At 36.6% G+C, this 27,290-nt stretch overlaps 1 protein-coding gene across 1 annotated transcript in view; it reads right to left on the reverse strand.

The window, feature by feature from the left end:
• Positions 1 to 3,281: 3,281 nt before the first annotated feature.
• Positions 3,282 to 27,290, reverse strand: part of FRZB (frizzled related protein) — a 56,432-nt gene continuing 32,423 nt past the window's right edge. The window contains exons 3-6 of the mRNA XM_069068584.1: positions 17,110 to 17,175; positions 8,796 to 9,000; positions 8,400 to 8,463; positions 3,282 to 4,931 (exon numbers count right to left, since the gene is read on the reverse strand). Coding sequence (XP_068924685.1) covers positions 4,821 to 4,931; positions 8,400 to 8,463; positions 8,796 to 9,000; positions 17,110 to 17,175 — 446 coding nt within the window. The 3' untranslated portion in view covers positions 3,282 to 4,820. The remainder of the gene's footprint in view (positions 4,932 to 8,399; positions 8,464 to 8,795; positions 9,001 to 17,109; positions 17,176 to 27,290) is intronic.

Below are 27,290 nucleotides of genomic sequence, written 5' to 3' on the forward strand. Positions count from 1 at the left end.
GAGACCGTGGTGTGGCACTGGGTTTATTGCAAGCACAGGGGTAGAGTCTTAGGGTCAGCTAGTCACATTATGCTGGTCACATAATGGGCCATGGCTAAAAGAGTACTGCATGAGTTCAGGGTAGGCATCAGTATATGTTGTTCTTTTAAACCTTCTGGGTATCCTAGACCATGGAGAAAACTTAAGTATCTTTGGTGCATAATTTCTGTTTTGGAGAGTTTTGAAAGGTCATGAGGACTAGAGAAAATATCCTATCCTCTGTCTTGTTGGTCACATGACCTAGAAATATTGTTCTTATTATCAGTAGGAAAGTTCCCCAGGTAAAATTATACTTGCTGATTTTTAAAAAGGTTTATAAAGTTAGGGGTCATATTTAGCTAAAATAAAAAATATGGTAGATTCTCTGAAACTTCCATCCTGCCCTCAGTTTTTACCCTTTTGCTAGCATAAGTTTCTGAACACCTAAGTACATATTTCAAATATATAAAATAAATACTAAAACTAACCATAAAAATGAACACATTCTAGTCTTAGTCATTTTTCATATTGAAATATAACAACAGATACTCCCTTGTGGGTAATGATAAACTGCTATTTACTTACAGAGATCATGGCTCTGGATCTATCCAATTAAATAATATATAGCAGATGTGAAAAAAGCATGTTTTCCTTAAAAAAAATTCTATACAATGCATGGCACTGAATCAAATGACAGTGTGTGTGTGTGTGTGTGTGTGTGTGTGTGTACATGTGCTATAGTGTAATACTGACAGCATCCATGAATAGGGCTTAATCCAAGTTAGTCATTACCTTAATTTTTACCAGATTCTTCAGCATGTTATTCAGTATTCATTTTGTTAGTGTTTTGACATATGCATCCAGGAATTTTAAAATACTAAAGGTGAATAGAAATGCTTCTAAAGCAATAGTTTGTCTTTGTAAGTTCCCAAATCACCAACATATAAACACAAAAGCAAATTTGTTACACTTACTGACTGGTAGAAATTAAAGGGAAAAAAAAGAAGTACCAAATCACAGAATCTAAGAATTGAATGTGGCCTGAGAGGCCATTTAGTACAAACACTATTAAACAAAAATCCCCTCTACATCATACCTGACTAGTGGTCATTCAACCTTTGCTTGAAGTCCTTCACTGAGGTGGGAACATCCTGAGGAAGCCTTTTCCATGTTGGGATAACTCTACCTGATAGGATGCTTTTAAGCGTAAACCTCTGTTTGTAACTTAATTCTTCCCACTTCCTCTGAAAATAACAAGTCTAATTCCTTTTCCATAGACAGGTCTTCAAATATATGATGGAAGCTATCCTCTCTCCTCCAAGTCTTCTATTCTGGAAGCTAGACACTCCCATTTTCAATCTTCCATCCACCTTTATATAACATGAACTTGAGGATCTTTCACCATCCTACTTGTACTTCTTTGGATGCTTTCCAGTTTATCAGTGTTTTTCCTAAGACTTAGTTCCTAAGACATGGTACCCAAACTGACCATCATACTCTGAATATTGTCTAACAAAAACAGCATGAAACAGTATTGTATTAGACAGTCAGAAGTGGGTTTAGAGTTATGAAGACAAGTAACAACCAATATGTGCCATAGAAAACTTCTAGTATTATCAATTTGATCTGCAAAGGTAGATGGAGTTCCCACATTGGGATACTATCACCATATCAGTTATTAAATGTTAAAGGGAATCATTTTTTATTCTGGTGGTTGCAAGTACAATCCTCATCAAGTAATATCTCACAAGAGGTGCAGTGCAAATGATTTGAAAGTCAAAATTAAATGCAAAATGAATTACCCAACATTTAGTATCTTTTACTTTATTTGTGATGCTATTTTACATTTATGAATTCATTTACACTTTCATTAATCCGAATGTAGACCACTAAAGAGATAGAGCAGAAAACTGCTTCTCCTGGCAGTTCATCAAAGCTTAGTGTTTTCTTAGGTTGCTGAATTCTACTGAAATGAACTTCAGGAATATAATTCTCACTTTAAGTATATTGTTATTTTGTATTTATTGAGAATAAATTATGTTAAGCCCCTTACTTAGAAATTTGAAATAAACATGATCTTTGCTTCAGGAATTTGATAGTGAAAGAATTATCTGGAACCAGGTATGTGACCAGAATATGCACCATAATATGTCAATAATATTTCATGACTTAACATGACTCTTCATCTTTTCTAGGAAAATAGGACCACATTGCATTGGATTGGAATACTATTTCCTTCAGCTCTAACACACCTACTTTTCCCTCTCATCCCTATGAATCAGGCAGAAGGGAAGACAATTAGTTGCAAAATCAATTATTGTGGGGTTTTTTTTTTTGCTTTTGGGAGGGCAATTGGGGTTAAGTAACTCGCCCAAGGTTTTTTTATGCATGTGTTTTAAGTGTCTGAGGATGGATCTGAACTCAGGTCCTCCTGACTCCAGGGCCGCACTCTACTCACTGTACCACCTAGCCGCCCTATCAAAATCAATATTGTGCAAAGCCACCATGATGGCATATTCCCCAGACCCCAAAGTTCCATATAAGGAAATAGTCCAGGAGATATTACAGTCTTGTGGTTATAGTTAATCTTCTGGATGTAGTGTTCCCTAACTCTCCTATGACAAACTAAAATGATGTTCCTCTTCCCCCAAAATCAGGTTGTAGAATCTACCTGGGAGCAAAGATGCCATGCTAACCAATAAAACTAAAAACATGTCCTGGTGGAAGCAGCCACCAGCTATTAATCTCACAGACTTGGAGACCAGAGCTATAACTAGCATAGGGTGACAGGTGCTTAGCCCTAAAGGACTTAAATTTAGATGATGCATGTCATGCTGCTAGCTTTTATGTGCTGTGTCTCAAGCACCAAAATTGCTAGTTATAATTCTATTCATGATTCCTTAAGGAAAGGAGAAAAGTCACAGAATTTTAGATTTGGAAGGGCCATCAGTGGCCCTTTACTGCTCCTCAAACTCCTAAATGAATCACTTCTAGAAACCGACAAATGGTCATCTAGCTTGAAGTCCTCCAATGGGGAGGGGGGTGCAGTACATTCCCTCCTGCCACTATTAGACAGCACTAATTGTTTAGTTTTTCCTAACACTACATCTGAGATTGCCTCTGTAGGTTTTATTCATTGTTCCTGGTTCTTCCCTCTGGTGCTTGACAAAATCAGTTTAATCCCTTTTCCATCCTCTATTTTTAATGTGAGGAATCTATTATAGAATGATAGGGTATTGAGCTTATAAAAGGAAACACAATGCTAGTTTGCATCATAAGTGTTTTATTTTCCATATACCATAGTTCAAAAGTTGGGTTTTCTACTAATATGATATGTCAATACAGGAAAATCACTGGACTTCCAAATGACTGACATAGGCTCTAAAACATCCTATTTGAAGAAGGAAGTGAAGGCATCACTTTTCTCAAAGTATACCTTAGAGATCAAAATACACTGCAGGCAATGAAATATGTATTAAGTTCAAAACTCAGAATATCCTCGCTCTAGACAGCTATAATCCCTTTTATTAGACATTTACTGAACATTGAACATGGCTATTTATGTAGGAATAGACATAAGAACACCCCCATGAAATCCAAGTGATAAAGTGCAGACCGGCACCAAGATACAGGTCTGGTAATTCAGTCATCTGCAACACATCACATGCTACACATACACAAACACACACACACACACACACACACAAATACAGAACCCCAAAAATCAGCACATAGGAAGTGATGTTTCTGCCCAGATGGAAGCAAAGCTGCAATGGTAGCCAAGAAATTCGTGAGTAGATGCAGCCTGACAGACTCAGAAACCAAAGACATAATTTGGCCAAGGTGATTGGGGCTATCAGAAAACTAATAATACTCTAAATTATCTTAGTAGTTTGGGGATCTACCTAACATTTCTTAGAAGGGTTAAGCCATTTAAAAGCAATACATGTATGCATATATGTCCATACTTCCCATTTTTGTTCTGGTTAATACAGTATATCAGGCTTATATTTCAGAAGGGAAAAAAGACTTACACCAGTGGTTTATTCAAAAGGAAACAAATTAAACAGGGCTACACTGATAACAACAGATGTCTGGTTATAATTCACTCCCTGATGTTGATTAGTCAACTCTATTGCCAAAAGAAAAATGCTACTGTTAACACCAACAGCTACCAGTTAAAATTGTGCTTTTCAAAACATTGGAACAAATGCTTTCCCCTCAGATTCTAAATCTATTTATTTTGCTTCTCACTAATCTTCAGAATTATTTCTTCATGTTCTCTTAAAAGTTTTCTTCTATGCTTGACTACCCTTTCTACACAATCATTTGCTATCCAACTGCCATTTTATGTATGTATTTTTAAAACTCAAAATTTTTCCTGCATATGAGAGACTAAAAACAATTATAAAAGTGAGGCTGCCATTAGTCTGTCAGAGTCTACTTTAGACCAGATCCCATCCCTCTATATGTGGCAAACATCTCTCTGTCTTTAAAATATCATTGGCAAATCCAGATGCCCCAATCTGATTGCTATGAACTGCAGTAAATAACCTAGGATTAGTTTTTTCAGCTCCATGATTAGTGAAATAGAATATATATATTTATATATTTTAACATTTTGTACCCAGACAAAAAAAAAAGCAGAAAACAGAAGGGAAAATAAGATTAATATCAGTTACAATTTGATTTTGTAGTAAACAATCGAGTATAACGTGCAATAGTGCAATTTTTCCTTTGCTGCTCCAACTATGCAAGTCTTACAAGGGAGTCCATTGGTTTTCACGTTTCTCATTTCACATTCAGTTGCGTGCTTGCCGCTGGTTATTGTTCCTGCCAGACTTCTGTGTGGAATCACTTTGACCAGATTCAGTTTTGCTTAATCCAATGTGACGGAGCTTCAGATCCCATCGCTGTGGAATTTAAACCAGAAAATGTTCATACTTCCATGGGAAATAATAAAAAAAAAGTCATGATTTCACAATTGTACCAAAAACTGATTAATTCTGCAAAAATGAAGTGGCAATCCATAGAAACAATTTAATTAAGCAAACATTTATTAAGTACAAGACACTATTTTAGGATACAACAGACCAAACCAAAAAATACTCCTTTTCCTCAAGGAGGCAACATACTACTCTCAGAGGAGAATACCATAAGCTTCTTGAGGGCAGGAAATATTTCCTCTTTTTAAAAAATTTGCATTTGTGCCCCCAGGGTCTAAAACAGTACCTTGCATATGGTAGGATTAAACATTTAAACATTGAACTAACAAGTCAATCAAAAAGCATTTATGAAGTGCCTACTTATGTGGACACTCAAGATACGGTGAAAAGCAAAAGACAATCCTTGTTGTCAAGAAACTCACAGTCCAATGGGGGAGATACCATGAAAACTATTATAAACAAGATATATGCCAGATGAACTGGGGATGATCAACAGTGGAAAGTACTAGAAGAGACATCGGGAAAGGCTTCTGAGAGAAGTTCAAGTTTTAGCTGGATTTGAAGGAAGCCAGGAGGTGAGATGAGGAGAAGTGTTTCAGGTATAAAAGGGACAGCCAGTGGAAGAAGGCCCAGGAAGGAGAGAGTACCAATGGCTAGGAGATCAGGAAAGGTTTTCCATATGAGAAAGCACCTGAGTTGACCTAAAAGACTTGTCAAGAATCTCTTCTTTCTTCAATTTCTTTTTTTTTTCCTTTTTAAAGGGAGGAGGGCAGGGCAATTGGAGTTAAGTGACTTGCCCAAGGTCACATGGCTAGTGTTAAGTGTCTGAGGTCGGACTCCAGGGCTGGTGCTCTATTCACTGCACCACCTAGCCACCCCTCTTCAATTTCTTATAGCCTTCTGTTTGTACTTCTTCTACATACCATACATCTTTATGCATTTGTGTATACATACACACATACAAATATATATAAATATATATATGTACACATATACATACATACACACAAATATGTGTCCATATAGACATTTAGGGTCATGTCTCATATCTCCTAGATGGTAGGATCTCTTACCTTTGCATCCAGCTGTAGTTATTTCATAGATGTTTTTTGAAATGATTCCTTTAAAAATTTATTAAGCATCTGCTATGTTCAAGACTCTGTACTATAGGCAGGGCATTCATCAAAGGGAGTTTCCTAAGCCTCTAAAGTAGGGGTGGATAAAGAAAGGCGTCTCACAGTAACAGGCATGAATTGAGCATTAAAGGAAACCAGGAATTCTTAGAAGTAGAGGGGAAGAGGGAGTTCGTTACAAACAGATAATCCAAAGGCAGGAAGATGGGAGATGGAATAAAGAATTTATGGAAAAGCAAACTGACTAGTTTAACTGGAACACAGGTTAGAAAAATTAGTGTACTATAAACCTGAAACAGAAGACTGGCATCAGGCTGTTACTCAGGTTAATGCCAAGTTGAATAGTTTGTTTTTTTATCCTCAAAGGCAAGAGGAAATCATTGAAGGTTCTTGAATGACCTGGTAAGATTTTTGCTTTAAAACCATTATTTTAGTAACTATTGAGATTGATTGGAGAAAGGAGAGATAGACTTCTAAGAGATGAATAAATTATCCTTCTGCTTAATTCTTGAGTTTCCTCTCAAAAAATTCAGGATTCTTTCTTGTAAGATACTCAGGGTAGGAATTTATGCTCCCTTTGAATCCATATTTTGGAGGGCATGCTTGAAAATAAAGAATGCATATATCTATCATATAAGTGCTAATGTTTTACCAAGTAAGCAGAAGACTTTAACTAATAAAAGCATCAAGCATCCTAGTATGTTAACTGTAATTTAAATGATTTTGTGATAGATAGCAGAAAAAATTAAAAAGTCTATTTCCATTGTCAAATTATCCTATATTAAAATAGCCCTTCCTATTTTGTTGACATCTTCCATTCAATCTTGTTAAAGAAAAGGGTATGAACATTTAATTTTCTTGGTCCTTTTTAATATTAAAAAAAATACGCTATATCTCCCAATTTATTTTTATTTCAGCAACTCATTATGATATAAACCTAACAATTTCTAAATTGAGAAACTACAAAAAATATGTCTTATTTAACTCTTGTACTAGCAGCTGAGATGGAAAATTAGCATACTGAAAATGATCACTTTTCTATCTAATGAAGCCTGACTGACATTCACCATGAAGCACATAAAGCTTTGTCAAAACATGCATAAATTGAACTGAAAACTGAGGCAAGGATCTCAATCTCTCAAGTTCCCCCCCCCACTGTCCCCTACACACAGGCCTGAATTGCCCAAGTGACTCAGTTCTTCACTTTGTTTTGTCTTGCGTGGACACATTTATAGATAATGAACCATCTCAGTGTAAAACTTCTGCAAATTCCCTATGAATTATGATGGGAAATGGCATTATGTTCCCTGCTAGGAAACAGAAGCAGAGGGTGGTGTGTCCTAGATTTTCAAATGATAATTTATGACTATGTTATTTTGGCATGAGGAGCAGCAAACACTATTAGATGACCTAAGTCAGGGGAGTTATGAAAGTTCTTCAAATGAACGCAGGAATTTAGGACAAATTCCTGTTCTGCATCAGCAAGTAGAAAACAGAGACAATAAGAAATCCCAACATGGTTGAAGAAGAGTGTTTTTCCTTTCACAAATGCCAAAATTAGTGAAGAGAGTTGGTTATAGGAAGCCCTGCCTGCCCGAACTTGAAACCAACCTTGCTTTCGACAAATTCACTGGGAAGCAGTAAAGAGGAAGATGGGGGTGGGGGATGGGGATGGGGACTCATGCAAAATAATGGCCTTTGCATTTTTTTAAGGTCACTTAAACATAGACTTGTCTGCTGTGTCAAGTGCCAGATGTACAAGATAAACTGCTCAAGCGTTGTTTAATTTAAACACTAAATGTTTCCCAAGCCTTCAAGCCTGTGGAAGGGAGAGGATATATTATGCTTGGTCCAGTTTCCATCCCCTTTTTAAATTCTTTGCCCCGCTTCGAACATGCCTTCATCCCCCACATTCTTCTCCCTTAAACAGACCTGATAAGTTTTAACTATATTAGTGCATCAAGAAGAAAAATGAAATCTTTCATTGGAAAAGAGCGTTTTATCCTGCTTTTAAAATTTATCAGCCCCTGGAAGTTGAGGGTCATGAGTTTTAAAAGCTAGATTAAAGTTCTAAGGGACTCATTCAACTCTCAGATATGTAAATGAATCAGGCAATTTGCTGAATTGATGAACATGAATGTCAAAAGATAGACTCATTTTCTTACCACATGTACTTTAGATTTTAATACTTCCTTCCTTACACTTAAACATGGCAAAAGGGCATCTGGGCCTATTTAAATGGCACAGGTCTGATTTTCTTTATTTTCTATTATGGCTTTCAGGATGTAATACATAGGCTTACCTTAACTTTTTTACCAAGACGGTCCTTCCATTTCTCAGCTATTGAACCTTCCACCAAGAGCAACCTGCATTTTGCAAAGAAGCAATATGTAACAATATACACATATATAAATATAGATTTATATTTGTCTTTATGTATTTATAAATATATGTATTTATATTTGTATATGCATATTTTTATATTCTGCATAAATATATAAGCACACTATAATCAATAAAAATTATAATGGAGTAATGGTAAAGAAAGCCTCAAATCCATGTTCCATGATTCTCCTGGAACATCATAAAGGGAAATGTTAATATTGAGTTCTTTGAGCAAAGCCAGTATATCTACAGTCAGCAGGGGGGAGGGGATGGGAAGCAAAATGTTGTATTTTAGGTAACAGGCAACAAATACCTAGAGCGTTCTTCATCTTCATAGCCCATGATGAGATATTCCTCATTAACACTGAGTGGAGGGCATAAACAACCTGAATTTGTGTAAAGATTAACTGTATCCCTTGGGATGTTCACTAAAGAAGATTTCAGAATCTCCTTTACTTCTACTACTGCAGTGACGTCATGGCACTTAGTCTTTACTTCCTTCACTTTTGCCCGAATAACTGAGGAGAAAAAAAAGAATAAAGTTGAAGTCATAATAATGTAATACACATTCAAATCAGGGTCCCTTGTTTGCTGATTTCTGTGGATTTGAATTCTCTTCCAGCCAGGGTCCAATGAGCCATACTAAAGTCAATGAGAAGAGATACAGACAGATAAATCAGAAGACACTTGGATTAACCTTGAAAGTCATTTTTTTTTTTAATACGGCATGTGGGTTGTGGTACATCCCTGGAATCCTTGCTACTGGTGGTGCTGAGACTGGAGGATCTCTTGAGCTTGAGAGTTTGAATTACAGTGGGCTAAGCAATTAAATGTCCACACTTGGTTTGGCATTAATATGATCTGCCCTTCCCTGCCATGGCAGCAAACCCACCTGGACTGGAAAACATTTCAGGTCAGAGTTCCCATGGCAATCAGAGTGGGAACAGCTCATTAGTAATCTTTGCACTTCCAGCATAGGAAAAATGGGGAAATCCAGTCTTAAAACAAAACAAAACAGGCTACTTGGTTGGTGCCTGCCTTTTGGTGCTCATAGAACTTAAGAATTGGAAGGAACCTTAATAGTCATCTAGTCCAACCCATACATAAAAGGAACCTCATCTCATCATATATTGTGTTTTCTTATGGTTAATTTTGTACTCTCACAACAGCCAACTACCAAAAAAGTCCATCCATGTTAACATCATTATTCCCTTATTGATGTTATAGAGATATATATTATGGAATGTCATTATTCCCAAAGAATCATACTTGCAGTACCCAAAGGGAAAGATACATGAAGGGCATAATTAATCTGCAACCTATAACACCAAGTATGATTTACATAGAAGAAGTAGCATGAAAGAAATCATCAGTGGCATATATGATGTAGGGAGGAAGTGAGGAAGTCATGGGAGAGACAGCATGGTATCACAGAAAGTGTATTGGTTTTAGAGTCAGTGGCCCTGGGTTCAAATTCAGATTTTTTTTTTTTTACTACCTAGATAGCTTCCTCATCTATAAAATAAAGATCATCGGACTAGATGATCACTAAGGTCTCTTCTTGCTCTAAACCTGTGATCCTGTGTGAAAGAGGGAAAGTCAACCCTAGAGATAATCCCTGTGTTTAAAGGTATCCACACAATATTAAGAGAAGCAGAAGATTCCCCACCTCCCCTACCACACATATACACACATTTACTTAGCATATTGTATAGACCTCCTGTGAAGTAATAATGGGAAGACATGGCCAAGAATCGTGCAAGATGAGAAGGCATAATGGGTTATAATCTGTACAACTGGAGAGAGTACATGTATTTGTGATACTACAGATGCATATAATAATAATAACAAACATTTGTGTAAAGCGTTAAAGTTTTCTATGTTTGCAACATCCCTTATCTCATTTGGTCTTCATAATAACCCTGTAAAATAGGAACTACAAGAACTGTTATCTCCATTTTCTTCTGTCTGTACATGCCTCCAAACTGTTGCTCACCATTTCCTAAATTCATCCTATTCCCTTCTACCTCTGGCTTCCTTCCCCCGCCCAATCTGGACTATGTATATAGAATAGGTGCTGCACAAATGAGAATGTACTTGTTTTATCTCTCCTATTAGACCGTAAGCCCTTTGAGGGCAGGTACACTTATCTTCTTTATAGTCACCAAAACCCCTAGCATAGTCACCTACATGCCCCTAAATACTTTGATGAATTTTTGTTGAATTGAATTAAATGAACACACTGATCCCTCGCTATTCCCAACCCTACTCTACCTCCAGTTTGTATGTGCTATAAACTACTAGACTAATCCAGTTCCTGATAAAATATTTTGACATGATTTTCTCCAAAAAATGTATTCAAAAACATGTATGTATAGGCTCTATTGCTTCCTATAAGGATTTACTATATATAGTCAGCATTAAATCCAGTGTATATAAAGACAGAGAATCAGCATGGCATAATGGATGGGATGAAGGATTTAGAGTCAGGAAAAACTGGGTTCAAATTCTGCTTTTGACACATACTAGCATGTGACTATGACTGTGGACAAGACTCAGCCTTTCACAGCCTTCTAAAACACGTACTCTTTAAAGTATATATATGTTCCATCAGACAAAATCACAGACCTTTAATAATTATAATGATGATGATGACATTTACAATGCATTTTCATGTTTGTAAAGTGCTTTACAAATATTAACATATTTGATCCTCACAACAATCCTTGGAAGTAGATGCTATTATTATCCCCATTTTACATCTAAGGAAACTGAGGTAGACAGAGTTGTGACTTGCCCAGCACATAGTATCTCAGTTTGGATTAGAACTCAGTTCTTCCTGATTCCAGGTTTAATATTATATCTATTCTGTGCCACCTAGCTCCCTTCATGTATATAAAAATGTACTACTGAAATTCAAAGCATTTGTCTTGATCTCCCTCTTCTTTATCAAAATATTTTCCTAATGACAGTAGTATAGTTTACTTAGCATCAGAAATGTGACTTAAATATTTCTGTAACTATCATCACCATCATCATCAATTTTCCTTGCCCTATTTGTATGACATTTCAAATTTTGACCCACCAACTCTAAGCATTCTGATATTCAGAAAAATATGTCTTCACTGCCCACCTATTTCCTCCTTTCCTACTATAGACTGTCTTATGTTCTCTCCTTAAATTAGTCTTCTGCTTCCTGCTGAAAGGACAGGCATCATACTTTTCTTTACATGAGACTAGATCTGCCCTCCTTTATTTTAAAAAAAAAAACTTTTGGGGCAGCTAGGTGGCACAGTGAATAGAGCACCAGCCCTAGAGTCAGGAGGATCTGAGTTCAAATTTGGCCTCAGACACTTAACACTTACTAGCCGTATGACCTTGTCAAGTCACTTAACCCCAATTGGCCTGCCTTCCCCCTTGCAAAAAACAAAAACAAAAAACTTTTTATCATAAAGTTAATCACCAACAAACACAAACATTCCAAAATACAAAGAGCAAAATTGCCATATATGTTTATGTCCCTTTCTGATTTTTTTGGCTTTCTTAGAATATTTTAAAATGTTTTCTTGATATCCTTTCTTACTTCTTATTCTTTTACATCTGTCTCTACCTATTCCTACCTCTTGCCAGGAAAAAAAATGAGCCTTTTCTTGTAACAAAAAAGTACAGCAAAGCTAAACTAAGCAACATGTAAGCTGTGTCTGAAATAACATACATTATTTTCCACTCATTCACCTTTCTGTCAAAGAAGTGCAGGAATGGTCGCTGCTTTGATCAGAGTTCTAAAGCATTTCATAACTGTTTCCTTTTTCATGAGTCTGGTCACAGTATATAAACCGTTCTTTGTGTTCTGCTCATTTCACTTTGCCTCAGTTCATACAAATCTTCCCATATTTCTCTGAATTGGTCAAATTGATTATAATTTTTGTGATGTAATAACATTACATTATAATCATATTACACAACTTTTTCAGCCATTCTCTAACTGATGGGTGCCTATTTTCTGTTTAGTTCTTTGCTACAACAATAACAACAAAAAAAATCTATTTTCTTTCCTACCTGCTGACTGGCTGCTATTCCAGGCATTTTTGTGCTTCTTTCTTTAGTTTTAGATATTGAGTTTTATGTAATTAATATAGTATTAATGCCATTAATTTCTGTCACTCCTGGAGGGAAAATCATGACCCCAATTGCCCCAAAGGTATAGTGATTGATATATCCATTAAAAAAAAAAACCACAAGTTACAAAAAAGATCATAAAAGGGGCGGTTAGGTGGTGTAGCGAATAGAGCGGGTCCTGGAGTCAGGAGGACCTGAGTTTAAATACGTCCTCAGACATTTAACACTTACTAGCCGTGTGACCTTGGGCAAGTCACTTAACCCCAACTGCCCTGCCTTCCCCCTTCCAAAAAGCAAAAAAAAAAAGATCACAAAAGACAAGACAGACAATTTTTATTAAGATAAAGTAAAAAACTTTTGTGCAAACAAAATTAGACTAGAATAAAAGGAACCAACAATTGGGGGGAAATCTTTCCATCAGCTATCACTAATAAAAGTTTGTTATATAAGAAGTATAGGAAATTGTTACAAATGTAAGCCCAAGAGTGATTCCCAGACATAGCAACACTTATGAAAGGAAGAAAAATATGGAATTTGGGTATTCATTAAGTAGGGAATGGCTGAACCAATAATGGTATGTTGATGCTGTAAAATATTGCTGTACCTTAAGAAATGAAAAAAAAAATTCAGAGAGACTTGGGAAGACATAAAAATGTATGTTGAGCAAAATAAGGAGAACCAAGAGAACTATATATACATGTGTATGTAATACATTCATAAATATGTCTGCATATATACATATATGTATAATACACATATGTATAATTATATAGAAATAATTTTATCTAAATAGTGACCACAATATAAAGTAAAATATAATAAAGTATAATATAAAATAGAACACCACAAAGCTATCAGAACTTGTCTCCAGAGAAACATACTTCCATCTTTTTGGTAGATAAGTGGTAGTATATTGCAAATGTAGAATGAGGCATGCTATGTCAGACATGGCCAATGGGTTGTATTGTTTTTTCTTAACTGTCACTTCTTTGTTTATAAGACAGAGCTCTATGGGAAATGGGAGTTTTGGGGGAAAGAACAACAATGTAAACAAAGGAACAGCAAAACATTTTTAACATATAATAAAATAAATTATAAACCATCCTACTGCCCTTACTGTCCAGTTGGGAAATGAGGAAGAGGGGAGGTGGAAGAAAGAGAATTTTGACTTGAAAATTAAATTAAATTTGAAAAATAAATATATTAGAGTCTGCATGATATGGTGAAGTAAAATCTCATCTTGAAGTGAGAACTATCCATGAGGACTAGTTATGATACTCACTAGCTATGTGGTCTTGGTCTATTCACTAATTCTCCTTGGGCTTCCATTTTCTCATCTGTAAAATGGGAATGACACTTATACTACCTACTTCAAAGTTGATTTTGTTTTTGTAAGAAAAGTTAATGGTAATCTTATAGCAGTATAAAAGTGCAAGTGATTATTATTTCCCTGAGTGAGATCTAGTGTTTTCTTAAAGTTCCGATTTTTGTTCATTCTGTTTTCCCACATAACAACACAGTGACAAGTTTAAACAGCCAAAGTTCTTGTGGGATTTTTAGTCTTGTCAAAAGTCAAACTACTCAAATCCTCTGAGAGGCCCTTTTTTCTGAGACTGCTACTCAATTTTTAGATAAAAGGGGTTTCAAATAAACATTTAGATGTTTGGATGCTTGGATAAACTGTTCCTTTCAACCTTTCAAGGTTCATTCATTACTGAAAAGACAGGGACTCAAACAACATATTCATAATGAAAAGGGATTGAGTTACCCTGCTGAAGCAACAATTCAAAAGAAACATAATTTCTTCAATATGGATCCACCTTCTCCACTGAAGTTCTAATGCTCAGTGGTTAGTCTGCATGAAGAGAGCTATTGTAGTTAGAAAAGAATGCTAGTAAAATGTGACCTTGACATGGGATCAGGAGAGCTGGGTTTATATCCCAGTTCTAACATTTACAAGCTATATGACACCCTAAAAATAACAAACTCTCTCAATCTTATTTTCCTTATTTGTAAATTAGAAGGGATAATACTTGCACTAAATGTCTCCTAACATGTGCAGAAAATTTATAGACCTTAAAGCACTCTAGAAATACAGATTGTTATCATTCTTTTGATTTTTTTGTGTCCAAAAGAAATAATCATCTAGTGGCCAAACCTCTGGTAATGTGTGTCTCCAAATAGAGAAAGGATGCTCCAGCTAAGGTTAATTTAACTATTGCTATTCAATTCTGGTAAAATGTTAGGTGATAGAGGTGGGATTCTAAAGTTTACAACAGGCTAAGTATTGGGTTGAATCTAATAGGATGAAATTGAATAGTTATCAATGGAAAGGGAAACAGCATGGCATTATGGATAGAGAGCTGAACTCAAACCCAGGAATACCTGGGTTCAAGCACACGTCTGACTTTGTGACCCTGGACAAGTCATTTAGCCTCTCAGTTCTGTTGTTGTTATAGCTATAGTTCAGTTATGTCTGACTTTTTGTGACCCCATTTGGGGTTTTCTTGGCAAAGATACTGGGAAGGTTTGCCATTTTCTTCTCCAGATTATTTTACAGATGAGGATATTGAAGTAAACTGGCTTAAGTGACTTGCCCAGGGTCACACAGCTAGCAAAGTGTCTGAGGCCAGACTAGAACTCAGGAAGATGAATTTTCCTGACTCCAGTCCCTGCACTAGCCACTGGACCACCTAGCTGCCCTCTCAGTGTTCTAGGCAACTTTTATGGTATAAATTGAAGAGACCTACATTGGTAAAGGGAGCTTCTTCACCAGGGAGTTCCCTATACTAATGAAACTACAATTCCAACCCTTATCTCAATCATTGTAAAGTCTTAAAATCAGATTCAAAAAGCCTGTTACAAAAAGCATAGGATGCAGAATGTATGGTTAAGTAGCAGTTTATCTGAAAAAGATCTTAGGGTTTTAGTAGACTGCAAACTTACTGTGTTAGTGTGAAATAACAACCAAAAAGCTAGAGCAATCTAATACATTGAGAAGCACAGGGTGCCAAAAGGAGGTGATAGTTCCACTAAAATGTGCCCTTGTCAGACTATATAAAGAACTGTGTTCAGTTCTTAGCATTTTATTTTTAAAAAGACATAGATAAACTGATGACTGTCCCGAGAATAGCCAGCATGATGAAGGGTGTCTAGATCTTGAAATGTCAGGATCTGCTAAAGGAATTAGGGAAATTTAAGGTGTATAAGAGATAATAGTCAACAGAAAACTGTCCTCAATTAACTGAAACACAGCCATGTTCAAGATTTATTCTCCATGGCCCCAGCAAGCACAACTAGGAACAATGAATGGAAGGTATAGTAATGAAAATTTCCGTTCAACATAAGGAAAAACTACTTAACACTTCACTAATAGGGCTTCCCATATTAATAGTCCTAGCCCATTTCTCTCTCTAATAAAATTCACAGGAAGTACAAACAAAATTAGTGTAACAATTTATTTATATCCTGTCTCACCTAAAATGGGGCACTAAAGTTTCACTGTAAAACATTTTTAGTACAGAATAAATTTGATTGAATTAACTAATTAATAATGTGTAATCATTTAATTTGCTGCCTTTTTAACATTAATAGTCCCCTGGGGAGACATCAACTAGTACTTCATGAACCTCATCAGTGCTAAAAAGAAAAAGAAGAAAATGCTTACAGAATTAAGTCCTGACTTTTTACCAACCATCTCTTTGGATCTTTTCCAATATTGGTATTTATAATGATTGATATTCTGTAAGATTCTAAAGCATTTTTCAAATAAATATTCTTTCATGTTCAGCATACTTTTCATGTTGGATACATTTTTGCATATCATAAATTAATTCATTCAACAAACTTATTAAGAACCTACCCAAGGTGAGGAACAGTGTGATATAGTGGTTAGAAGACTGGTCTTAGAAGCAAGAAGACAAGTTCAAGTCAGGCCATAGATACATAATTGGCATATATATATATATATATATATATATATATATAATATGTACGTATGTGCATGCAATTATCAGTCATTGGGATTACAGACATGAAAAAAGACCTCTCCATCCTCATTCCATGTATATTATATAAAGTGATAAATACTCCTAAACTTCCATTTCTTGTCCATACTGAACAATTTTAAAATGTACTATGATAACTAAATAATAACAAGGTCTCAGGAATATTAAAACTTTAAAAAGACAGACCTTTCCAACTCTACAGGTTCTTTACAACACATGCCAGTATTTTCTATGTGATACAACCTGAGTGAAGTTAAAAAATTTGATTTTTCCGTCTGGGGCTGTTCATCTTTGTGCAATTGGGAACAAGATATCAGGAATATCCACAGTTCACAACAGTGTTCTCATTTCTGACTCCGTTATAATCATATATCCTTCACAACTGAACTTAGGTGAAAAGTTCTGCCTGTGTAAATTTAAAGCCAGTATTCAAAATATCAATCAATTCCTTGACTTCTTAAATCCCACGAGTACTAAATTGTACTCCACAGTTATTCTTACCATAGTTATAATTGTTCCGGAAATAGGTCTTCTGTGTGGCTCTCACAGGCTTACATTTGCAGCGTTCTGAAAGAAAGAAAAGTAACAAGTTAGGGGTAAATGAAAAGTACAGATTATGCAGAAGTGATATGAGAATTGACACCAAAGAAATATATGAGCAAAAAAGATGGACCAGCCAATGGATAGCCTTTTGGTTCCAATGTCATAAGAACATAAAAAGGCCCTCAGTTTATTGGACTAGCCTCTTAGGCTGAACTTATGGAAGGACATGGACAAGAGTTATACAGGATGAGTAGGCACAGATGGGTAAAGAGCTAAGGTGGGTAACTAGGTGGTGCAGGGGATAGATCACTGGGCTGGAATCAGAAAAACTCATCTTTCTGAGTTCTAATCTAGTCTCAGATACTTACTAGCTGTGTGACCCTAAGCAAGTCACTTAACCCTGTTTGCCTTAGTTTCTTATCTGTGAAAGGGGCTGGTGAAGTCACTAGGACTGAGAAGTGTTTCTGGAACAGTTACAGAGGAGCAAGATTTTCTAATCCTAGAGTCCCCACGTGACTCCTCACTCTAGAGTTCTTGTCTCAGCTGTTTATCTTCTACCAGCCCTGTTTATTCTTGCCCCTCCCTTCCCCTTCCTACTTCTCCCAATTCTATCCCATTTCTAGATTTCTTCCCTGGGGTTATTAGAATTCATACCAAAGAAAACTGGTCATATAACAGCAAATTAGTAAGATGCTCCAGTAAGAAAATATCACATCTCTCTCTCTCTCTATCTCTGTCTCTCTCTGTCATACACACACACACACACACACACCCCAAATACTTGCTAACAGTAGAGCCCCAACATCAGAGCCCCAAGAGTGTCCTGGAGCTTAGGAAGTATTTCCTCCTACTGCCTGGAAGGTAGAGAAGGTCAGAGAGGACCCTGCTTCCACTGAAGTAGAGAGAAGAATATGTGTGTGCATCTTAAATTGTTCATCTGGATGCTTTTTCAAATAAAACACTGATATATACAATCATTCATTCCTACAGCTCCATTAGTGCGGTGTTATCCTTTCAGGTAGATTATGGATTTAAAACCAAACAAGGAATCAGGTGTAGGGGAAAAGTGAAAGTCAGGAGACAGAATCACAGAATTTCAGAGTTGAAAGTGATGTCAATATCCGTCTACTCCAACTCATTCCAGAAGAAAAAGAACTCGTCCCTACAACATTTTAAACAAATGTCATTCAGCCTGTTCCTAAAAGACCTCTAAAGAGGGAGCAACCAACTACCCTGAGAGGCAGCCTATTTCAGGTATGGATAGCTATTATGGTGTTTTCCCTTATACCAAGCCTAAGTGTGCCTCCCTTTAACCGCGATTGATTGTTCCTTGTTCTTCCTACCTTTTCCACCTGACCACCCTGGAATACTTGAATGCCATTACTATGTCCCATTGTGTCTTCTCTCCTCCAGGCTAAACATCTTCAGAAAGTTGCCTTCCTCAGCATGTTCATTAGCTTATAAATGACCTTATCAATATTCTAGGCCTAGAACTAATCATCGTACTTTGGAAGTGCTCTGGCCAGGGGAAACATGGATTTGAATCCTGGCTTCAACACTGGCAAGTTGTTTGAGCATAGGCAAGCCATTTAGTTTATTTAAACCTTGGTATTTTCTCATTTTTAATACGGGAATGATCATTTCACTTCCTACCTCCTAGTTTCTGAGGGAAGCTATTTGTAAACTTTTTTTCCCCTCAAAAGGCTATTCTTAGTTCACTTTGACAGTTTTCTCCATTCACTAGAAAGCCTTTGATTAAATCTCATTTGGATGGTTAGGAGGTAGCAATTCACATTAACATGTGAGTGTCCTTCCTACCATTCCTCCCTTTTATGGCCCTATCCAGGTATTTGCTTATTTGAGTCAGTAAATTTCTGAGCTGGACATATTTTTAGTCTTTCCTAAGATCATAAAGCTCAGTTTGTATATGTAATTCTGTTCTGAGGGATGGAAGAGTATCATTTCTAGTCCCCCAACCTGTTCCTCAAGCTCTGGGGACAAAAAGAAAATTGAACAGAGTAGTAAACTCCTCTTGAGACTTTCTTGAGGCATCCTGGATGATCTCACTGACCAGGTCTCCCCACTTTTACAGCCAGAGGTTCTCAAGTCCCAGATATTCCACGAACCCCTACACAAGTACCAGATGATAATAACCCAAGGTACTGGAAAGCTGGAACAAGATAGATAGGAGGGATCCTGAGACCATTTTGACTTAATGTGACTCAAAGTCTATTTAGGATAATAATGGGGCAGTATAGGCCCCTAAATTTAAATTAACAGAAGAAAGGAAAACAAAGAAGTGTGTGTAGCTTCAAGGTTTGCAAAGTGCTTTACACCTTTCTCATTTTATTTTGTACAACAATTGTGGGAAGTAGGTGCTATTATTATTTCCATTTTATAGATGAGGAAACTGAGTCAGACAGAGGTTAAGTGACTTGCCTGGGATCACACGGTTAGTAAGTGTCTAAGACAGGATTTGAACTTGGGTCTTCCTGACCCCAGGTTTAGCATTCTATCCACTGCCCCATCTAGCTGAATCCGTTGTGATGACTATCATCTTCTCTTCACTGATTTAGCTCTAAGGTTGGAACGATGGATGGACAGATAGGAGGTTATTGATAAGTTGGCCAGTACATGTCAACAGTTGTCAGCATGTATAGGTACTGGGGGAAAAAGTTCTGGCAACAACCATTCCCATTCCCTACAGATGTTTAAACACAAAACATTCCTAAATCCAACAAATGTTTAGTGCATAATGGTTGAAAAAAACCTTTCCAAATGCAAAAAAAAAAAATAGGTTTCAATGCAACAGTAAGTCTCAACACGTTTTATAGACAATATTTCAAACGTTATTTAATACATTTGAGACTAGGCTATTGTATCTGTATTGTATTGTATAAGAGCCTCCTTACCCAGATCTCATAGCTGAGAAGCGGGCAGATGTTCAATTGTTAGCAATCACAGACATTATTAAAATAGAAAACAAAGCACAATCACCCTAGAAAGTATCTCACTGCACCTCAAGGCTTTCTAGAGAAAAGGACCCTTGAGAAAGTTCCATTCCAATAAAACTGTGAAGACGTGTTTTTCTACTTCAATGCAGAAAGGGGAAAGGAAGTACAGCAGGAAGAAGGCAAAGAGAAAGGAAGCCAGGGCAGCCAAAAGAAAAGTCTTTTATGTTCCTTTGGAGGCAAATAAAATGCACAAGCTTTTGTTAACCAGTAGATATTACTTTTTCTAACCACCATAAATTCAACTTCTATTCATACATTTGCAAGAAACATGTTAAAACATGGAAATCCCATAGGGGATAGCACTCTTCCTAAAAATTCCAAGTTCTAGAAAGAGGCATCTGTTAGTGACAGGCAGCTGTTCCAAATAAAGCCAAAGCAGCTTCATTGCCTCAACAGTATTTGCTCATGATTGATGCTGAGCGCTATTTTCTCAAAAAGGACACTAAGTACTGATATCCTCCATATGCTTTAAAAATATATCTAATTGATTTGTATTAATGAAGGATCTCAAAGACCACAAAACTGTGTGTAACATCTAAGCTAACTGTATTCTGCAGAACACATTCCCTCATAGTACTCTTTTCTGTATTGCTCTTGTAAAAAATGTGAGGTTGTCTTCTGCTGAATGTCTTCATAAATTTTAAAAGAAGAGAAAATGATTTTATTTGTGAATTAAGACAATGCTCCTGGGGGCAGCTAGGTGGTGCAGTGAATAGAGAACAGGCCCTGGAGTCAGGAGAACCTGAGTTCAAATTCGACCTCAGACACTTAATACAAAAACTAGCAGTGTGACCTTGGGCACGTTGCTTAACCCCAATTGCCCTCCAAAAAGGAAAAAAAAAAGACAATGCTCCTAAAGAAATGATTAAGGTTTTCTTTGAATTACAAAAACATCCTCCAACATATATATATGGATACAGACTTGTGCTTTTTTGTCTACTTAAAAATAATATAGAAAAGGAATTACCTGGTGGTTTACAATTCTGTATAAACTTGTGAATGTTCAGAGTATAAAAAGCTTGGTGACTTAACAACTATGACCTTCCCCAAGTAGTTCTGACACCCATGCAAGTAACTTTATAATCTTTATTTTTAAAATTATTTTTAAAAATTCAGTTTTATTTGATTTTCAATTTCAGATTCCTTCCCTTCCCTACTCCCTGAGAAGGCAAGAAAAAGAATACCTATTACAAATATGTAATGTAAAACAAATTTCCTAATTAGCCATGTCAAAAGGAAAGAAAAAAAGGAAAGGAGAGAGAGAGAGAGAGGGAGAGAGAGAGAGAGAGAGAGAGAGAGAGAGAGAGAGAGAGGAATGAGAAGATGTTTCAGTTTGCAGTCAGTCCCTCATTTCTCTATCTGGAGATGGATAGCATGTTATATCATGAGTTCTTTGGAATTGAGATTGGTCACTGTGTTGATCTGAGTTACTAAGTCTCTCAAAGTTGTTTATAATATTGCTGTTACTTTATAAATTGTTCTCCTTATTTAGCTTTAGATGATTTCATACAAGTCTTCCCAGGAAACCATCCCTCCATCATTTCTTTACAGTGCAATAGTATTCCATCACATTCATATACCATAACTTGTTCAGCAATTCCCCAGTTAATGGGGGACCAGTTTCCAATTCCTTGCCACCACAAAAAGGATGGATATAAACATTTTTGTATATTTGGGTCCTTTTCCTCTTTTTCTGATCTCTTTGGGGTATAGATTTAATAGCAGTATTTTAGGGTCAAAGAGTAGGCAGAGTTTAATAACTTTTGGAGCATAAAATCCAAATTTCTCTCCAAAATGGTTGGACCAGTTCACAGATCCACCAAGAGTGAATTAGTGCACCTGTTTTCCCACAGCTTCTCCAGCATTTGTCATTTACCCTTTTTATCATCTTAGCCAATCTGATGGGTGTGAGGTGGTACCTCAGAATTTTTTGAATTTATATTTCTCTAATTATTGGTCATTTAGAGAATTTTTCAAGCAGCTAAGTGGCACAGTGGAAAAAGTGTGGGACCTGAAGTCAGGAAGACATGAGTTCAAATCTAGCCTCGGACACTTACTAGTTGTGTGACCCTGGACAAGTCACTTAACACTGTTTGCCTCAGTTTGCTCATCTACAAAATGATCTTGTTGGTTGGTTGTTGTCCTTCATTGATATGACATCACTATGTTAGAGTCAAGGTACAGCATGTCCAGCTGTGGCTGATCAAGACCAATTTAAGCGCAGGAGTCCCTACCACAGGTTGGTCACAAATAGTCTTTATGAACATTTGGAATGGAGATGTCTCCAAATTTGCATATCTCATGTTTCTTTTGAGCTACAGCAATTCTGCTTTGCTCAGAGAGCATGGCACCTTCTTTTATGAGGGCACACCATGCTGGAAAGTCCTTGCCAGTGTCTCCCACATCATAAACCAATTCCAAAGTTCTTGAGAGACCTTGACGGTGTCCTTGTATCACTTTTTATGACTGAATGTGAGCATTTACCCTGTGTGAGTTCTCCATAAAATCGTCTTTTTAGCAAGCATACATTTAGCATTCAGACAACGTGGCCAGCCCATCAGAGCTCTGCTCTCTGCAGTAAAGTTTGAATGCTTGGCAGGTTAGTTCGAGAAAAGACCTCAGTATCTCAGACCTTTTCCTGCTGGGTGATCTTCAGAATCTTCCTAAGATAATTCAAATGGAAGCAATTGTTTCCTGGCATGGCGCTGGTACACTCTCCAGGTTTCACAGTCATACACCATCATACCATCTTCAAAAAGTGAGTTGTGGTTTCTCTTTGCCTATGTTTATTTCTTCAGTTTCTTTTTGTCTTATTTGTATAGCTAGCATTTCTAGTACAATACTGAATAATAATGAAGATAATAGATATCCTTGCTTCACTCTTGATCTTACTGGAAAAGCTTCTAGCTTATCCTCTTACAGATGATGCTTGCTCTTGGTTTTAGATAGTTACTACTTTTTATTTTAAGGAAAGTTTCATTTTATTCCTATGTTTTCTAGTATTTTTAAACATGAAATGGTGGTGTCTTTTGTCAAAAGCCTTTTCTATATCTATTGAAATAATCATATGATTTTTGCTGTTTTATTATTAATATGGTCAATTATGCTTATAATTTTCCTAATATTTAACCAACCCTACATTCCTGATATAAATCTAGCCTAGCTGTATGGTTTGATCTTTGTGATGTTACTGTAGTCTCCTTTAATATTTTATTTAAATTTTTGTATCAATATTCATTAGGTAAATTGGTTTGTAGTTTTCTTTTTCTGTTTTGACTCTGGTTTAGGCATTAAGACAAATTTGTGTCATAGAAAGAATTTGATAGGATACTTTACCTATTTTTTAAAATAGTTTACATAATATTGAAATTTTTCTTTAAGTGTTTGGTAGAATTCACTTGTAAATTTATCTGGTCTTAGGTTTTTTCTTTGGAAGTTCATTTATGGCTTGTTCAATCTCTTTTTCTAAGATGGGGTTGTGTCTTTTTTCCTGTTCTACTCATTTGGGCAACTTATATGTTTATAAATATCCATTTCATTTAGATTGTCTATTTTATAAGTATATAAGTGGGTGAAATAGCTCTTAATCATTGCTTTATTTATCGAATTCAGCTTTTTAAATACTAGTTGTTTGGTTTTTTCTCCTTCCTAGTCAAATTACCTAATGGCGTATATGTTTTATTGTTTTTTTAACTCCCGGTTTTATTTATAAATTCAATGACTTTTTTACTTTCAACTTTGTTAATCTCCTTTCATTTTCAATATTTTTATTTTGGTGCTTAATTGGGGGGTTTAATTTGTTAATTTTCTAGAGTTTTTTTAGTTGCATGCCCAATTTTTTGAAAATGTAAGTAACTTGCATAGAATAGGTTAGACAACATGTGAATACAGCAATATTTTCTGGATAAAACTTTTTTTTAAAGAAAGGGTAAAAACACTTAGAATGCAGAGAAATACTATTGCAATGTTTCTACATATATTTTATGAGTTATTTACATACATAAGGAGCAACATGAAGAATAAACAGAGGGGCAGCCTTGGAATCAGGACGATCTAAGTTCAAATCCTGCTTCTGACACGTACTAGCTTTGTGACCACTAAGAAGTCACTTAAGCACTCTATAAGCTGTTTTTCTGATCAGAGTGGAGTTGTATGGAAGCATTACACAATCACATAAATTTTCTGTGAATGCCCCACAACTGTGAACAAACCCTGGGCCTGTGTTCAAGAAAAGTTCAAGAGGAAAATACACAAATCATAAAACACTCTTATAACCTTTCTTTTTATTGCAGCTTTTTAACTGTCCTAGCAAGAGAATGTTATCTGTAGTGCTTTCAATTTTTTCACATCAAAGGGATTATTATTATTTTATGCTAATAGTAAGAGTTATCATTTATATATCACTTTAAGGTTTTATATATTGCTTTTAAGGTTATTTGATCCTCACAACAGCCTGAGGGGGTAGATTCTATTATTATCTTTATTTTACAGATGAGAAAACTGAGGCAGTTGAAGGTTAAGTGTCTTGCCCAGGGTCACACAAATTACAAAATCTCAAAATTAAAAGGAACTTCAGATGCCATCTAGGGCAACCTGTAGCTGAATAAGAATACCTTATAAAACATAGTATATAGTTATACAGCTTTTGCTGGAAGATCTCTAGTAAGGAGGAACCCACTACTTCCCAAGGCAATCCATTCAACTTTTTGATAAACAATTGTTAGAAAATGTTTTCTTATTCTGAGCTAAAATCTGCTTTCTCTGCAACTTCTACCATTACTCTTAGTACTTCCTTCAGTTTAAGCCCTGTTCCATAATGGCATTTCATACATTGAAGACAGCTATGATATTATTTATCCTAGGTTTCCTCTTTTCTAGGCTAATATCTTCTAATACCTTCAGCCAGTCCTCATATTAAATAATCTAGAACCCCTTTACCATCTCAAATGTCCTCTTCTTGACTCTCTAAAATCTATAAATATCCTTTTCAAAATGTGGCATCAAACTGAACACAGAATATGATCTGAGCAGGGCACAAGAGAGTGAAGCTATCAGACACCGCCCTTCCGCCCTTTCTGTACAGTATTCCAGAAAGCATTAGTCTTTCTGGCTGCTACATGGCACTACTGATTCACATGAAGCTTGCAGCCCATTAAAACTCCAAGTCTTTTTTCATATGAACTGGTATGGTAAATGGTTAGGCCAACTCCATCTTGTACTTGTGGAATTGTTTGTTTGTTCAACTCAAGCATAAGACTATTTTTATTCCTATTAAATTCCATCTCTTTAAATCTGGTCCCATATTCTAATCTGTTGAGTTCTTTTTGGACCTCAACTCATTTATACAACACACTGGCTTATCCCTTCCAGAATTGTATATCATTTGTAAATATGATAAACATGACATATATGCCTTTACCCAAAACATTGAAAAAAATGTTAAACATCATATGACCAGAACATATAACTTTCCAGAGAAATCCTTTTTTTTATTAAAGCAATCAGGGTTAAGTAACTTGCTCAAGGTGACATGGCCAGTTATTTCTGGGTGTGGTGCTGAGTATCTGAGCCCGGGATTCGATCCCCAGGTCATCCCAACACTGGAGCCTGTGCTCTTACTCGCTGAACCATCTGGCCGCCCCTACCCCAGAAATCTTTTGAGCTTATCCCAGTTGTTCTTTAGACTATTCAAGGTCCCTGAACATTTTCCATTTCATGTACAGACAGAAGGGGGAAAAAGATGACAGTCACTTATATGCTGACTAAAATGAAAGAATCTGGGGCGGCTAGGTGGCCCTGGAGTCAGGAGAAGCTGAGCAAATTCGGCCTCACGCACTTAACACTTACTAGACGTGTGACCTTGGGCAAGTTACTTAATCCCAATTGCCCTGCCTTCTCCCCTCCAAAAATCAAAGATAGATAGATAGATAGATAGATAGATAGATAGATAGATAGATAGATAGATAGATAGATTAGATAGACAGAATGACAGAATCTTAGAGACCTCAAAGGCTATTTAGACCAACTTATACCTAAACAGGAATTCTCTCAGCACTATCCCTGAACTTGAACTTCTCCAACTGGGAACCTCTCTACTATCTCTCAAGACAGCTATGGTAAGAACATGCAATAGCAATGAAATCTGAAGATCCCTTTGTATTGCTAAGCTAAGAGCTTAGCACCTAAGTTTCAAATTAAGCCTCTGTTGAAGAAACAGAAGGTATGATCCCCTGTTGCTGACATAACAGAAAGAAGAGCAGAAACTGGACAGTCAGAATTCCTGGGGTAAGTATCATGAAGGCAGGGCAGCAGCTGCTGGACTAAAGACTGCACTGAGAATTGAGAAGAACTGAGAAGAGGAATGAGAATTAAGAACTGAGACAGAATTTCTTGGAGCAAGCCACATGGAGGCTGGATAAAATGATTTTGATTTTGAGAACAGTACTTATGTTGCTGAAGACTTCTGAGGGCCAGCTGGAACTGCTGAGGATTTCCAAGGGCCAGCTGGAGCTGCAGAAGACTGAGGAAGCATGACTGTGGTGCCAGTACTTTATACAAATGTTGTGACTTTGTGAGCCCCAATGTGGAGCAGGAACTGCATGGAGAGCTGGACAAGGAGCTGGGAGCCATCTGCCTTTGAACTCAGGTGGTAGTTGGTTAGATTCGGGCAGGAGCTGGGACCATGGAAGAGGAACCATGGGAGCTGAAAGCCTTCCCCGAGTCAAGATGAAAAGACCTCTCTGTGGGTACTGAGTAGTGACTGATGAAATTGACTGAGTAGTGACTGATGAAATAGGATACTGAGTAGTGACTGATGAAATTGTAATTTACTTGTGACCTAGGGGTGGATTTTCAGATTGATTGTGTTAAAACCCAGAGCTTGTGAATCCCACTTGTGGGATGGACTTGTTGACGTGAAAAGAGAGGGCTGAACTGGGAGGAGCTGGTGACATGAATTTTAGAGCGACACAAACACAGAGAGAGGCAGAAGAATTTTTTTTGAAGCAGCATCATGGAGGCAGAAATGGAGCCAGTTTGAACTGCCCAGGACTTTTTAGAGCTGTCACTCAGAGCTGCCAAGGACTGAGGAGACATGGCTATTATGCTGGTACTTTGTCTGTCTGT

The sequence above is a fragment of the Petaurus breviceps genome, unplaced genomic scaffold (assembly GCF_028583685.1).
Source record: "Petaurus breviceps papuanus isolate PSGF00001 unplaced genomic scaffold, PetGlider_PUasm1.0 90763, whole genome shotgun sequence".
NCBI classification, from domain to species: Eukaryota; Metazoa; Chordata; class Mammalia; order Diprotodontia; family Petauridae; genus Petaurus; species Petaurus breviceps.